This window comes from Astyanax mexicanus, chromosome 17 (genome assembly GCF_023375975.1).
Source record: "Astyanax mexicanus isolate ESR-SI-001 chromosome 17, AstMex3_surface, whole genome shotgun sequence".
In the NCBI taxonomy this organism is placed as follows: Eukaryota; Metazoa; Chordata; class Actinopteri; order Characiformes; family Acestrorhamphidae; genus Astyanax; species Astyanax mexicanus.
In genome coordinates, this window is record NC_064424.1 from 36,769,342 (window position 1) to 36,784,134 (window position 14,793).

The 14,793-nt window shown below is 35.2% G+C and overlaps 1 protein-coding gene across 1 annotated transcript; it reads right to left on the bottom strand.

The window, feature by feature from the left end:
• Nucleotides 1-818: 818 nt before the first annotated feature.
• On the bottom strand, nt 819-14,208 carry poglut3 (protein O-glucosyltransferase 3). Its single transcript, XM_007238312.4, has 8 exons — nt 13,750-14,208; nt 12,803-13,000; nt 11,141-11,424; nt 8,186-8,402; nt 6,933-7,129; nt 6,530-6,724; nt 3,792-3,896; nt 819-3,485 (listed from the first exon to the last, which is right to left on the bottom strand). Exons 1-8 carry the CDS (start codon nt 13,946-13,948, stop codon nt 3,342-3,344), a joined length of 1,539 nt encoding a protein of 512 aa, XP_007238374.3. The 5' UTR covers nt 13,949-14,208; the 3' UTR covers nt 819-3,341.
• Nucleotides 14,209-14,793: the final 585 nt, after the last annotated feature.

A 14,793-nucleotide genomic window follows, 5' to 3' on the forward strand; every position in this document is an offset into this window, starting at 1 on the left:
AATAAAGTGCATTTTTGCATTTGTATTTTTACATTTCTAAATAAAATGTGTTTTTGTATTGTTTAGTTGATTAGGGAAAAAAACATATTGGTATAAACAATATTATGTCAATTTATTTAATATCAATAGTACTGGAACTTATAAATGTCTAATACAGCAGCATTTTCAGAGTGATTAACTTTTAATTATCAAGAACATAAAGTATATTGGAATAATGTTTTTTTTTGTTGCAAATAAATTAAACAAAAACTTGTTTTTAGACAGAATACAGCCTCATTAATGTTTATGGTATTATCACATTAAGAAAACTTATTGAGGTCAGCAAAAATGAAAGTTATATCTATCTATTGTATGATATGTTAATAAGGGAATTACTGGGTAACAATCAACAATAAAGGCTACAAATAACAGTATTTATGATAGTAATAAACATTGTAACGTCTAAACTAATTATTACTCGACACTAGTTAATATATTATTAAACATTTCTATATTTTAATGTTTAAGAATGTTGTAATTAATAATGATTTGATTCATTATTTAAAACTTTGTAATGATTATTAATGTATTTTTAGTTGACACATTCTGTTGTAGGTACCCTTATTGTAAAAGTGTTACCAATTATTTTGACAGGCCTATATATAGTAAATCTGTGATTATTACATTCCCTGTGAGAAAAGTACAGATATTTTATATCCAACATTATTATTTTTTTATTTTTATTTCTGTGGTAATAATAACCGTCCTTTATAAACAACCTGGAGCATATTTAAAGTATATTTAAAGTGAGACACAATAAAGGTCTGTGATATCTGAAATCAGTGATAAAACTTCCTTCATGGTTTATTTCATATAAACAAAAATTACATCTGATATATATATATAAAAAATACAAAACGGATAATAAAAAACAACAAATGAATCTGGAAACAAATGAAAATAAAAAATAAAACATGGAATATGGTATGTATGTTTTTAACAGAAACATATCAAGTAACTAAGCTCAAAATTCTTCAGAGTACCTTCTGAGAACATATGCAGTTATTTACTCCATAAGGATTAAGGCAACTATGACCCAAAACAGATACATATGCTAAAAAACCCCAGCTGTGAGCACCCTGCAGGTAAAAATGACCCAAATCTGATCCTTTTGGTCATATGTGTGGTAAACACAAGCTAAATCTGATATTTTCAGTTGATTTGGTTCACTTTCATATTTGTTATTGAAATCTGATACATATGTGATATGCAGCAAGTTCTTTAAGCCTGAAAACCAGATTGGAATCATGCAACATTTATGTTAATCAAACCCAATGTTCACTGAGGAAAAGGAGAAATGGACGACAGCACTGAGGAAGGATTTTAGTGACGGGACGGGAGGTAAGTGAGGTAAGTAAATATCTGGACTTATATCTTAAACTAAATTAAAAGGATCATATCCCTAAAGATTCCGTTTTTTAAAGAAATTGCTGAATACAGTCACAGGAGGGCGCTGCTGCAGCATCATAGAAAAACATAAAAATAAAAAATCAAACATTTAAAGGTACCAAGGATGCAAACAAATAAAGTATACAAGGCTGAATAAAGCTGAAACGCATTCTCTGCCCAGCTGCAGACACTGGAACTCCTTGATAAAGAAGACATCAACAGTCTTAAATAGACTGAATTTGTGAAAAAACTGAATTTGGGCTGCTGTGTGAAACTGTGTGATGTCTAAGATATGAACGCTCAGGAGCTTTATGAAAAGAAAAGGCACCTCTGCTGGTTGGTTGCAGTATGATGTTTAGCTCCACTCATATGTTTTAATGAAAAATCAACCACGAATCGTTCTCCTCTGAACTTCTCCATATTTCCGTCTCCAATGTTTGTCCTATGCAAATATTGTACAATTTTTATTTTCCCCCAGAAATCATCTTTTTTTTTTTAAAACCTTACTTAGAAATAAAGTGATTGAAAGCTGAAACAGACAGTCACCTCAGTCAGTGCTCTCGTCACATTTATTTACTGATCTGGACCAGGTCCAAATAGCGTTTAAAACATTAGGTTGTTCTTTTAATAGTCACTGGTGCATGCAGACTCTCTTGCAGCAGCTCAGGGGCTAAACTGGACTGAAGTAGTATTGGTTCAGCTCAGCGGTATTAAGAGTAAACAGAGCTGAGATCCGGTATTGTAACGTAAATGGTTTATTAATAAAATAATAAAACTGCACTTACTGGACAAACTGGGAATTCAAGGGGGAAAATCTGCTCTGCGTCTGTTACTGTTGACAACATGGTGAAAATTCTTGCCTTTTTTATGCTTTTTATGAATTTACACAATTTTCCCAAAACAATTAATTAATTATTCAATGCATTAAAATAAAGATTCGGGGCTAAAAACAGCACAGCCTATAAAAACAAATGTTCTAAATTGATAAATAATGTTACTTTTTCTAGGAAGACTGTAGGGAAAAAAAAATTACAAAAAGATTTTTCTAAACATAAGTTTTTAAAAAATCAATGAAAAGAAAAAGACTTCATTAATGTTTATAACAGTTGTATACAAATGACAGAACTATTAAGGAACCCTTTATTTTACTAGCTATAGCAGCAGCCAACTCAAATTCTGACTATAGTTCATTAGAAATAGTCAAATGAAACTGTTCCAACAAACTTTAACTTTAAAAGGCTTGAGCATGTTTTCTCCTTGAGCATATAAATAACACAGTTTATAAAACAGTAACAAATATGAACGCAGATGTAGAGTGGAATCTAAACAATGCTGTAATACACTAACTTTACTACAGTATAAAAGTTTCAGTTTCAATGGCTTGTACAAATCAGCAGTCCAAAGTCATATAAGTATAAAATAGTCCTGACTGTTGGTATAAAATCACTGAAAAATATTATACAATAGAACTTTAATATGGATTAAAATCCACTTTAAGATCCAGTCTATTACATACACATACAAACACACACACAGTTATGTCTTTCAGTTTACTTACTTTTGGCATTGTATTTCTGGATGGGATGAGGCAGTGAGCTGTGGATGAGGTGAGGTGCACATCTGACTTCACTAATACTTTAGTTGTGGCTGAATGTAATCAAATCCTCACAGTAATGCTCTAAAAGGTTTAGTGTGGTCTGAATCATTGGGTCACTATACACGATAATCAGGGTGTTATTGCCAGTGTAAGTAAACTGACAGACAGTGTTGCTGGTCCTGATGTGATTAATGTAAATCAGACCTGGGTTCAGTAAGAGAGGCACTTGTGAATGAAGTAGGACTGTCACAGTTGTGAATTTTCACGTTTATCACCAAGCGATACCAGTAAGGCTAATTCTGCAGTGCTTCCTGGGTCATAACTCATCCTTCTTCTGCCTGAGCTCCTCCCCACCCGTCCCTCTCTCACACTGACACACAGTGCTGTGGTCAGCAGGCTGGGGCACCAGCTCCATATCAGGATGGACAGAAGGTGTACCGATCTGCCGTGCTGCATATGTCTACAAAAAATAAAAAATAACACATTGTTTTTGACAATAACTATTAGTACATATTAATAATATTAAGTTAAAATATTATTATAGGTAATAAATTATAGGTAATGAAAACAGGAAATGATATATATTTTTTTACCACTGAACAAATTAAAATGGAAACATTGTCTTTATTTTGTAAGAAAAAGCTATTGCAAAATTACAAATTTTAAATGATTTATTGAATACTATACTTTATCATATAAATATAAATAAAATTAGTCATTGTTTGGTATAAATTATTTACCCATTTGACTATGATGTGTTCTTTACCTGGAGAACAGTGTAGTAATAGCAGTAGAGTCTGTGGGGCTGCAGGATATCCCGGGCCAAAGCCTGACCTGCTTTAGCTATAGCTTCTGCCTCAGCATCGTTTTCCTGAGGGAGGAACACACAGCACACATTTACACACACACACACACACACACACACACACATTGGAATAAAAGATGATTATCTATAAAACTGATAAGGGTAACCGATTAAGGGTAAGGTCCTAAACCATGTTACCCTTTCCTGACGAACCTGGGAATGTGTCGTCATGCAATCAAGTAAATTATTTTGACTGAGCTCCAGCTGTGCTAATAGGTACACACTGAATGGACTGAAATATGCCTCATCAATAGAGATAACTGGTATAACCCTTAGGGTATTAAAACTCTTTATTCTCTTTTCTCTGCGACACCTAGGGCCCTATCGTACACCCTGTGCAAGGCGTGTAGCGTGGCGCGTTGCCATCGTACACCCGGTCAACAGTCTATTTTTACGCCTTGCACACATGTCCTTAAAATAGCAATGAACTTCTGGAATATATTAACGCTGATGGGCGCGGTGGTTTGGAAACGACGTGTTCAGATAAATGTCTGGCGTGTTTCTATCTTGGCGGCGGAAAAACGATTTGCACGATTGATCCTGTGAAAAGGCGTCGAAATTCAATGGTCAGTCGCGCGCACCCAGAACTGAATCACGATCACCCTCCAAAAAAAACTTCTTTACCAGAGTAAAAAAAAAAAAAAAAAAAAAAAAAAAAAAACTTACCCAGAGCCTTTAGCAATTAACTATAAAAATAAAATATACTTAAAAATCTGCATGACAGTTACAAGGACTTATATTTATGTTCAGTACGCAGACTTAATAACTGTAACTTAATTTCAGCAGACACAGGCATTCTGCTGTTTATGAATTTTAACAGATGCTTATTCTCACTCAAATGCTGGAGTTTTAGAAATAAAAAATAAACATAATGGACAAATCGACTAAACATTTTTTTTATTTCACTTCACTATTATTTAACTAAAAATTCACTTTTATTATTATTATTTTTTATATATCTGAAAAATAATGCATGTTGTCACCCTGGCCTCTGGAGCTGTGCGTCAATTATATAAAACTTAAAACTTTTAAAATACACAGAAATATAAAGCTATATGTTAGCTTTCGTTTCTTATCACCAGGGAAAATTTATACAAATATTAAATATATAAATTCATTAACGGAAATCTGGTTCAGCGCTTAAAAAAGACCGCAGGCGTGCATAACGGATTTGGCAGCGCGCACGGCGCGGGATTACCTCTGTTTTCTTAAAAAAAGTCTTTTAATAAATAAGGCCGTATCAAGTGTAGAGAAATTCATGCTATAAACTCACTATATTTATGGATAATTAATCAAAAGAAATCAGGCAAAATGTGCTGCGCCTCCTCTCTCTTTCGCAGCGCGGAGCTGAATTCAGCGCAAGGCTGCAAAACTCAGTTTAGATAAATAAATTAAGATGAGTAAGGACCTGTAAAGTTAGTCAAATATTGTCAAATATAAAGGACAGATTGAGGTTTTGATGAGCTGTTTCATTGATTTGAAACTGAAACTTTTATTATTCTGCGCACTCAGAAAGCCTGTGATTGTTTTTATACGTTTATATTTTATATTATTTATTTTTTAATTAAATTGAATTATTTTTATTATTTTGTTGATTAAATTATATAAAAAAAAACAATAAACATTTATATATATTTTCCCATGATTCCCATGTTCTTCGTTTACTCATAAATTTTATATTTTTTTATCATTCTTATCATTTTACTTTATATTCACTACTATTATTTTTTTCTTTATAAGATATACATTCTTTTTTTTATGTATCAATATTTATGATATTTTTAAAATGGCCTATTTTTTCTTTTTTACCTATATATAGTATATATATATATATATATATATATATATATATATATATATATAGTAAATGTCAGTTTTTATTTCTAATTTTAAAAAATATATAAACAATAAACAGAATAAAGAATAAAATAACATTACACTTCCCTTATTTCAGCTGCTTCCCTTATTTGAACAGCGTGAAGCGCAGTCAGTTTATGCGCTCTTAAAATAGGAATGAACGGAAGTCAGAGCGCAGCTGCCTCTTAAAGAGGATGGATATAGACACACTGATTGGTTTATTTCACGTTATGCCCAAAACACACCCATAAATAATTAAGGGAATTATTACGTTGGAGCCGCGCAAGGCGTATTTTCCGCGCCCTTACAATAGCAGACACAGGACACGCCCCTAAATCCAGCTGCGCAAAGCGCAATCAACTAGTGCACTATAGATTGTTAAATTAGGGCCCTTAGTCTTAAGCATTCTACAAATAAAGAGACAAATAAAACCTGTAAACAAACTCCTCTTAATGAGTGTCTGCAGCTGTGCTCCAGTTCTGTAGTTCCATCTAACCATTGAACAAGTATCCACAACCTTCTGTGCTCGAAGAGTCCCTACAATGAGTCTCACACAGAGCTGCTGTAATCCTCAACTCTCCACTGTGATCTGATCAGCTCGAAGGAATTGCTAAATTAGGAAAATACCAATTCATAGCCAATCAATCTTTCTGTCTTTATCCTATCTTAAGACATTAGACCTGACTAATCCATAACACCAGTCAGGAAAACACTGGGTAAATTTCTTTTGTTTTTTTTTATTAAGGAATCATTTTAAACAAACCAAAGGCTGAACTCCTCACCTTGGCCCACTTGATCTTCTCGATGAGATCGGACAGTGTCCTCTTCACAGGAACGTAATGTTGGCCAGGTTTCAGGTGTGTGTAAAAGTGTTCATAGTACGGAGAGTCCTGCTTTAACACTAGGCTGTTCCCCAGCATCAGGTAGGGAAACCTGTAGGCGGCCACTGTACCGTCCACATTCACCTGGAACTTATACTGCAGAGACAGGGGACAGTATCTCTGTATCACATTAAAATGCATTTAGAAAAATCCCTCGTCAATTTAGTCTATTGACCGTCAACTCACAACAATTTACCACTTAAAGTGATCGTCTGTAATTTTTGTGGAATACATATTCTCTGGTGAGGATTATAATTGCATGTGAAAGAGTTCTTTAATTCAATTAAAAAATATATATATTTACCTTGAAAAAGTCAAAGAATCCGATGAGAGGGGCTTTACCGAGCTCCTTTTCTCTCTCCCGGAAAAAGAAGAAAGCAGTGATTCCGGCGTCCAGCAGGTCCGGGTGTTTCTTGGACATGGAGACGAGGTTCAGGCGTTCCTCTCGGCTGTCTCTGCCTCGGAAAAATGCCTGGCTGGTTTTATTCACCCAGACAGGACCTGCAAACGTAGCAGGAGGAGAACATTGTGAAGCAGTTCATTCAGTTAACAATATCTGTGATATTTTTACTAATAACTCAGAATTAAGGAACCTAACCCAGACACAGTTCTGAATACAATGAATACAATGATGCAAAATTATCAACTAAAGCAATTTAAGTAGCAGTTCTTTAGATTTTCTCCTGTAAATTGGAAGTAGTAGTATTTTTAAATGAGGGGAAATTATTCTAATTAATGGCATCAGTATATTTCTGCAGCCATCTCGGCAAAGCCAAACAAACATTCTAAAAAGGAGTGGTCTGGTTGGTGTACCCAGGAGTTTTTGTTGGCCGATTAGCTGAGCAACCATGGTGCTGCCAATGGGGCCGGTTTAAACCTTATATGTATAAATGACTGAACCCTACACTATTCCATAACATACCAAAAGAACTGTGTTGATATCAGTATATTTTTATGTCACTTTTATCATTTCGGTTAAGAATAATCATTTGTTGTTGTTTTTTTTTTTAGAATGTGAGACTGGTCTCTTTGTTCTTTTGGCGAAAAACTACTCATGGATTATTCAGGGCATCTGCTCAAACTAAGCAATGAAATACTGTTTATTCTTTCACATGAATCTGAATATAGCCCTTTATTTTGAAAAATAAACCCAATATCCATGACTGACTCACTGATTGACTGGCCATGCACACATCAGGAGTGGACAGAACAGAATAAAGTGCGCTGTTTAATATTGTGTGCGTGTGTGTGCGGTCAGCGGAGTGAACATAGTTCATCGTTGGGGTCTCTAAAAAAGCCTCTAAAAAAGGACTGGTGAGTAATGATGCAGCCCGTAAAGAAATTATCGGACTAAATGTATTAAACTCAGTAAAGATATGTAGTGAAGAAAAAGTGGAAGTATGAGAAAAAAATATACTCCAGTTAAATACAGATACAGCTGTTTACTACTTAAGTACAGTAGTGAATTAGTTCTACTTCATTAATATACATCTCTGCCTTCAGGACTCTTTTAATCTACATTCTTAAAACAGAAAGTAAAAAAAAAAACACACACACCTGTGTTCCCCTGAATGGACAGAAGGTCATTGGTCACCCCTCTCATCGTCTCCAGAGTGGAGTGTGTGATATCATAGGTGGGTAAAATAATGTCCCTCGTCTCAGTGGAGCCACACCATGAAATGATTGGCACAGGTCCATGTACAGCATCCACTTTTCGAGTCTCCAGTGGCCAGTCTCCCACATTAATATAGAACTCCACATCAGGCAGCTTCACCTATAATAATAAATAAGAAACAAATAGAGGAGGCAGATGAAGAACAATGACGCAGTCTACATAAACACAAACCTCAGCTATATTTAATAAAATAACCACCCAGTCACACTGACACACACTGCTCTATAACACATCCTGACACATACAGACACCTCCAACATGATAAAGCTCATCCTGATACAGTCATGACTGTTCATCCATCTGATCTGTCAGAACTGAACTCAGCACCCCTCTCTCCAGTCAGCACTTCCTCTCTCCTCACCCCGCTTCCTGCTGGCTGCTGTCTTCTCATCTGTCCTGTCTGCTTGTGTGTGTGCTGGGAGATATAATATCTAAATCTGTGTATGTATGTATGATGTATGTATCTAACACATACATCAGTAGTACAGTTGCAACTATTTTATATTTATATTTATATATAGAATATATTTTACTAGTCAAATAATCATGCCCCCCATTTGTGTTTTCTATCAGTGAGTATCAATGAATAAGGAACACACAAATTAAATTATGTGTTGACACATTTTATAGTTATTACTGTAGATTGCATAGAATAATCAGTGCATCCCTACTGTCTTTATTACAGTATCACAGTGTATAGTATTCTGCCATTTTTATAAACAGTTACAGTGACCCTATATAATTATTTTACCTATATCCACAGCAACTTAGCTGTAAGGACAGAGATATACTTGCTGTTTTTGTACACATGACGGCTGACGTATCCTGTGTTCATTTGGTGCTTTGGTTGCACACGTCCTTCAAAAATAATTGTGGCATGTACATGTGGGTGCAGAACAAAACCGCTAGGGGGCAGTGCAGCACTCAGCAATATCAAACTGATGGAAAGAGTTGAGGAGCAGTTTTATAATGTGTTTTGTCTAGAAGTTTTCAGGTGCTTGAGCTGCTCTCTAGAGGAAGCCTAGGCTAAAATATATCCCTTTACAAGTGATAGAGTAGAGCAGATATCAGACCACTCTTATAAAAGTTTTGTAGTGTTGTGAGGTGAGCAAAGCCTCCATGAGGGCCGTGACCCGGTCACCAGTTTATCGGTTGTCCTTACTTTAACACTTTTGGCAGGTTTTGACAACTGCCTGATAAATCCACACCATTACAGGAGCCACTGGAACCAGATTAACAATGTTATTTACTTCAGCTGGTTTTAATGTTATGACTGACTAGTGCATAAAGTAATTTTTTTTCAGTGTGCAATAAGATGTCTGGGTTTACTGCCTGTATAGTAGAGCTGTACATATAATACTATAGGTGTGTTTTAAAAAATGATTCTTCGATTTAAATCGATCTTCATTTGAATGATCCGATATCGATTTATAAAAAGACGACTCGATCTTCAGAATTAGCCAATTTTCCCCGTATATGGAGGCGGGGGAGTTGTGGGTTCGCCCCACGCCAGAGCACAAAGCCATGTCTGTCCCAGCTGGCGGCTCAATCAGTCCTCATGCGGACCAGCTGGGACAGACATGGCTTTGTGCTCTGGCCTTTCACTGGGGAGCTGAGGGCTGAGGCTGCACGGACTCTAACAGAGAAACTAAGTACACTACTGATCTCTAGAGCCCCACTGGGCTAGCATTATGTTTGTTTGAGTTTATTCTGGGTGTGGTGGAGGGCCTTTAAAACAAATAAAAGGTATGATTTGAGTTAATTTACTCCCCGTGTCTGTGTTATCTGTGTGCTTCCTCCTTCCGGGTCACAATGGTCACGCCCCTAACCCAGGGGGCCTACCACAATGTGTACAGTTTTAACGTCTCACATTTTATTTGGCGAGACCATCCTCGTGAGCATCGCCCTCTGGCTGGGATGAACTGGAGCAGAGGAGTCAGCACTGTGGGGCAGTTTCTGTAAAAATGTAAGTAATTTTCTTCTGTATTTTCTCTAACTGCTCTCTGTGTTTATCAAACAGGTTTACCTGTTACACGGAATAACTGTAGATTAACCTGTAACTGAGTGATTTAATGTGTTAATAGGGAAATTATGATTGCGCTCTACATGAAACGCTGTTACTAATTCAGATTATTTTGTCCCCAGGGATGAACGTGTTTAACAGGGTGAGGAATGGGGCCCTTATAACGGGGGAGCTGAACTCTGCTCAGACCAGCTGGAGGCAGCATTAGTTACTTTTATAAAGTTTTCTCTCTTTATATTATTTATTTAGCTTGCTGTGTTTTTATTATCACGATGCTTTCTGTAGTGTCATATCTGAACTAGTGGGTCTGGGTAAATTTCACACTTTCATTTGCAAATAAATAAGAAATGTATGAAGCATGTTATGTTTTTGTTTTATAAACTAAAATATAGTTCAGTATATATGTTTATACAGCGCTGTTGAAAACGATGGCTTCCAAAGCCCCATTATTGTTCTGAAACCACGTTATATTTTACCAACACGTGAAACACATTTCAAACCTGTATAAGATGTGAAACATGGTGTAGTAAATAACTAAGCTACATTAAATGATATTAAAATAAGAATGTAACTGCTGTGTTAAGACTTCATAATATAAACACTAATATTTTAATAATGGAAGTTTAAGTGTTCCTTGTATAGTTACAACATTTCATATTCAAACTACAATTTTTATTGTAACTCATATTGAACTAAATAAATAGATTTTGAATCGACTCGAGACCTGAATTTGTGCACTGATTATATATTGCTGTAGCATGACTATCCATCTTCAAAATCTGTTCAGAAATAATAAAAAATAAACTGCACTGACTTTGCGGGTGAGAGACAGAAACATTTCGTCGGAGAACATCTTGAAGTCTGTGTATCTGCCCAGGCTCTTCCGGTACACCTGGTTATTGATGATGCTGTAGTGGATCAGGCCTCCTCTGCTGGAGAAGCGTTTTGGAACCTCCTGTCGGAGCCGGAGGAGGTCTATAGAGGGGAAGGAGATGAAATCTTGCTCTATCTGTGGCTCAGCTGAAGGACACTGTAATAAACTCTGCCAGGCTGATGAGTCTGACTCAGGACAGTCACAGTACTCATGATAAACTGGACCTGGAGACAAAAAGAGAGATTTAACCACAATCAGACATTAACTGTACAATGTTTGCTAAAAAAATCAGAACAGTGAGATCTAACTATGGAGTACAACACTGCTACCTAGTGGGCAGGGTTTAAACACATAACTAAATGAACTACTGTCTGACACCCTTCACATCTCAACTAATCATTCCAAGTCAATACTGTATTTTTTTAAATCAATACAGTATTACAAAACAATATATCAGTGTTTCGATATATTGATATTTACTTACACCCATAGTGTACTAGGCGATATATCGTATATATCAATATATTCCTATTTATTTATTTTAATTTTTTTACCTAAAATCTTGATTATACTTGAATAATAATATTCTACTATACTATAGAAATGCATAGAATATTTGACCACGCAAATATTTATTTGGCCAAAAAAAGAAATCACGGTAACAATTTCTATGAATGTCATCTCTATAAGACTCATTACACATTATAATGCATTCATAAGGCATTATATTCATGGCTATACATATTTGTAAAAATGTATAACCAATTATAGCCATGTTTATAATGCATCATAAATTGTGATCATAATGCATTAATGGCTGTGTTTATAACTTGTTATACATTAATGCCAAGAAACTCAGTCCCAGCTTGCAGACGTTATGCATTATGAATAAAAAAGCTTCCAACTTATAAACTCACCCTCTATAATGCTCTAAATATTTTAACCAATCATGAGTTATTCTTGTCTTGAATATAATATTAGCTACAGTCTCTGATAATGTATTGTTAGAGGTCTTTCTGTGCTCCAAGTAAAGTTACAGACTTGCATCATGGGACAAGATTAGTAATGATAGATATATACTATTTTAACATAAATATTATAAGCACAGCTTATAATGAATTATGATCACAATTCATAATGCATAATAAACTTGGCTATAATGGGTTATGGATTTTTATAAATATTTAAAGTCATGTGTATAATGCATTATGAATGCATTATAATATGTTATGAATGTGTTTATAGAGTCTAATAGAGTTGACATTCATAGAAAGTATTACCAAATTTAATATTAGAGTAGCACTACTGAGTTATTGAAGAAAATAGCATTGCCCAGGTAGCTAAATGTGTAACTAGAATAGCACAGTTGGGGTACATTTATGACTTAAATAGCATTGCTGAGGTAAATATATTGTGTTTTATTGTTTGTTTTTCTTCTGGCATCACAAAGATGTTCAGTATGTTCAGTAAATGTTCTTAAATGGTAGTTTTGTATTTTTTTTACGGAAACAATCAGGTTCAGCTGCTGGCCAAAAACTGCATTTTGAATGGGTTTGGCCAATGGTTTTGTTCACACTACATTAGAAATATAACCCACTGTACCTTTAATACTGTACGGCGACTGGGCCACTGGTTTATCCTTATAAAACACCTCCACCTTCAGTCCACTCAAAGAGCTGCTGTACATCCGGAACCTGACCAGAAAAGATCCATCTCCACGGTCCAGCGGCGGCGGGACATGGATCCGAACATGCTCCTTCTGTGACAGCGAGGTTATTTTCACCCTGAAGGAGTCTTTACCTGATATTCAACAAAAACAAAAGTGAAATAATACAAACTCTCTACAGTAAAATATTTAAAACAAAGAGTACAGAAATACACACTACATAAACACTACAAACAGAACTCTAAATCTATTTTCATAGCACTTCTGTCAATAAAGCAGCTGATTTGTGAACAATAATCGATGATCAAAATAATACTCAGTTGCTGCTCTAGGGAAACTTTTAGCGCTTCAGATATTCAATCTGAACCCCAAAAAAAAAGATTACGACTGAACAGAAAGGGTAATATAATCATTCTATTTACTAGTTTTCATTTAAATCTCCCAGTTCCCAGATGGGTCCCACATGGGATTTATCAGGGTATATTGGACATAAACTGGGCTTGGGCTCAAAGTTGTCAAATCTGTCAAACTGTGACTGGGCTTCCCATTAAAATTGTAAGTTTTAAACTGGTGCTTCTCTAATGGGTACTTGTATGTATCAATATCAATAAAGCAGCTGATGAAAAATAATCGATCATCAAAATAATCGTCAGTTGCTGCTCTAGTTATAAGTTTATGTGGGAATCTTTCAAAGCTTCAGATGTTCTATCTCTAAAGGAAGATATACTTTTATTTCATTCTAAACTGGTACCTTTTTATTTTTGTTGAAATTTGCATTTCATACACTGTGTGTATAAGAATAAACGCTGTAGGTTAACTGGTGGTTATTTTAAGGTTAGTGTACTGATGATGTATGTATAGGTATATGATCTGTCTCTGTTACCTGGAGAGCTGGAGATGATCTGCCCGCTCTCGCTCACCGCCTGGATATAGAAATAGCGCACAGGCAGCACCAGCCGGGGCTCCAGCCCTGCACCCCAAACCAGACACTTTTCTGCACTAATCTCAGGCTTATGATTCTGAAATAACGCGATATTTACACGATTAAAGAAGAATAAAGTAATGATCAGACTCAGAGCCATGTATTTACTCAGAGCCACTAATTACTACTATAAATAACCTACTACAGTTATACTGCAGTTACCCTCAGCTCCAGCATAAATACACACACTGTCTGTCCTTTACCGCATTTATAACGCCCTTTCATAACCAGTCTAAAGGGTCATACACAGACCTGCTAACTTTATACACACTAATTCTGATTGTTTTTTCCTCAAAAACGACCTAAACTTTAAAAAAATTTACAGCCAAACTTTAAACCGCTCTAAGTGCGCCGCGAAAACCAGTCCGTCAAGTTTCAGAAAATGAGATAAAAGGTTCCGCCTATATAATAATAATAATAATAATAATAATAATAATAATAATAATTTGAGCTTTATGTTTAGTTATTTTTTTTATGTGGTTCAGGTATTAATCTGTATTTTATAAATGTTTGCTAGCTTTCTTTTGCACTTTGCATGATTTAGCTTATTAATTTTCTTTGTGTAAAAGCGTCCACTAAGTGCTATGTAATATAATGTAATGTAATGTAATTAAAAATAATATAATAATATCTAATATAATAATATTAATATTATGCATCGTAATAAAGAAAACTGATGGGTTTTGGTTGGGTAACACTTGGAAAAAATCTGTGCAATGTTTGAATTGTGAAAGCATAAATGGATTATGTAAAAGTTGGTGCCTATACACTTTATTCACCTACATCACCATTGTCTACCAAAACGAGGCTGTGTGGTACAGAAGTAGTGTTGTACCACTGGGTACTAGCAGTGCCGCCTCACTGCTGTGTTGGTAACGTTAGTCAAGCCATAGCCTGCTTAGCTAGCTAGCTAGTAAATATTATTATGTGGAGAGCCTGGTCTTA

Excerpts from the sequence above, each read along its gene's own strand:
- poglut3 (XM_007238312.4), bottom strand. The coding sequence starts at position 13,948 with ATGGCTCTGAGTCTGATCATTACTTTATTCTTCTTTAATCGTGTAAAT. Across the intron at positions 7,130-8,185 it reads GTCCATTCAGGGGAACACAG|GTCCTGTCTGGGTGAATAAA; the intron begins GTGTGTGTGTTT and ends CTACGTTTGCAG. Across the intron at positions 3,486-3,791 it reads ATTACTACACTGTTCTCCAG|ACATATGCAGCACGGCAGAT; the intron begins GTAAAGAACACA and ends TATTTTTTGTAG.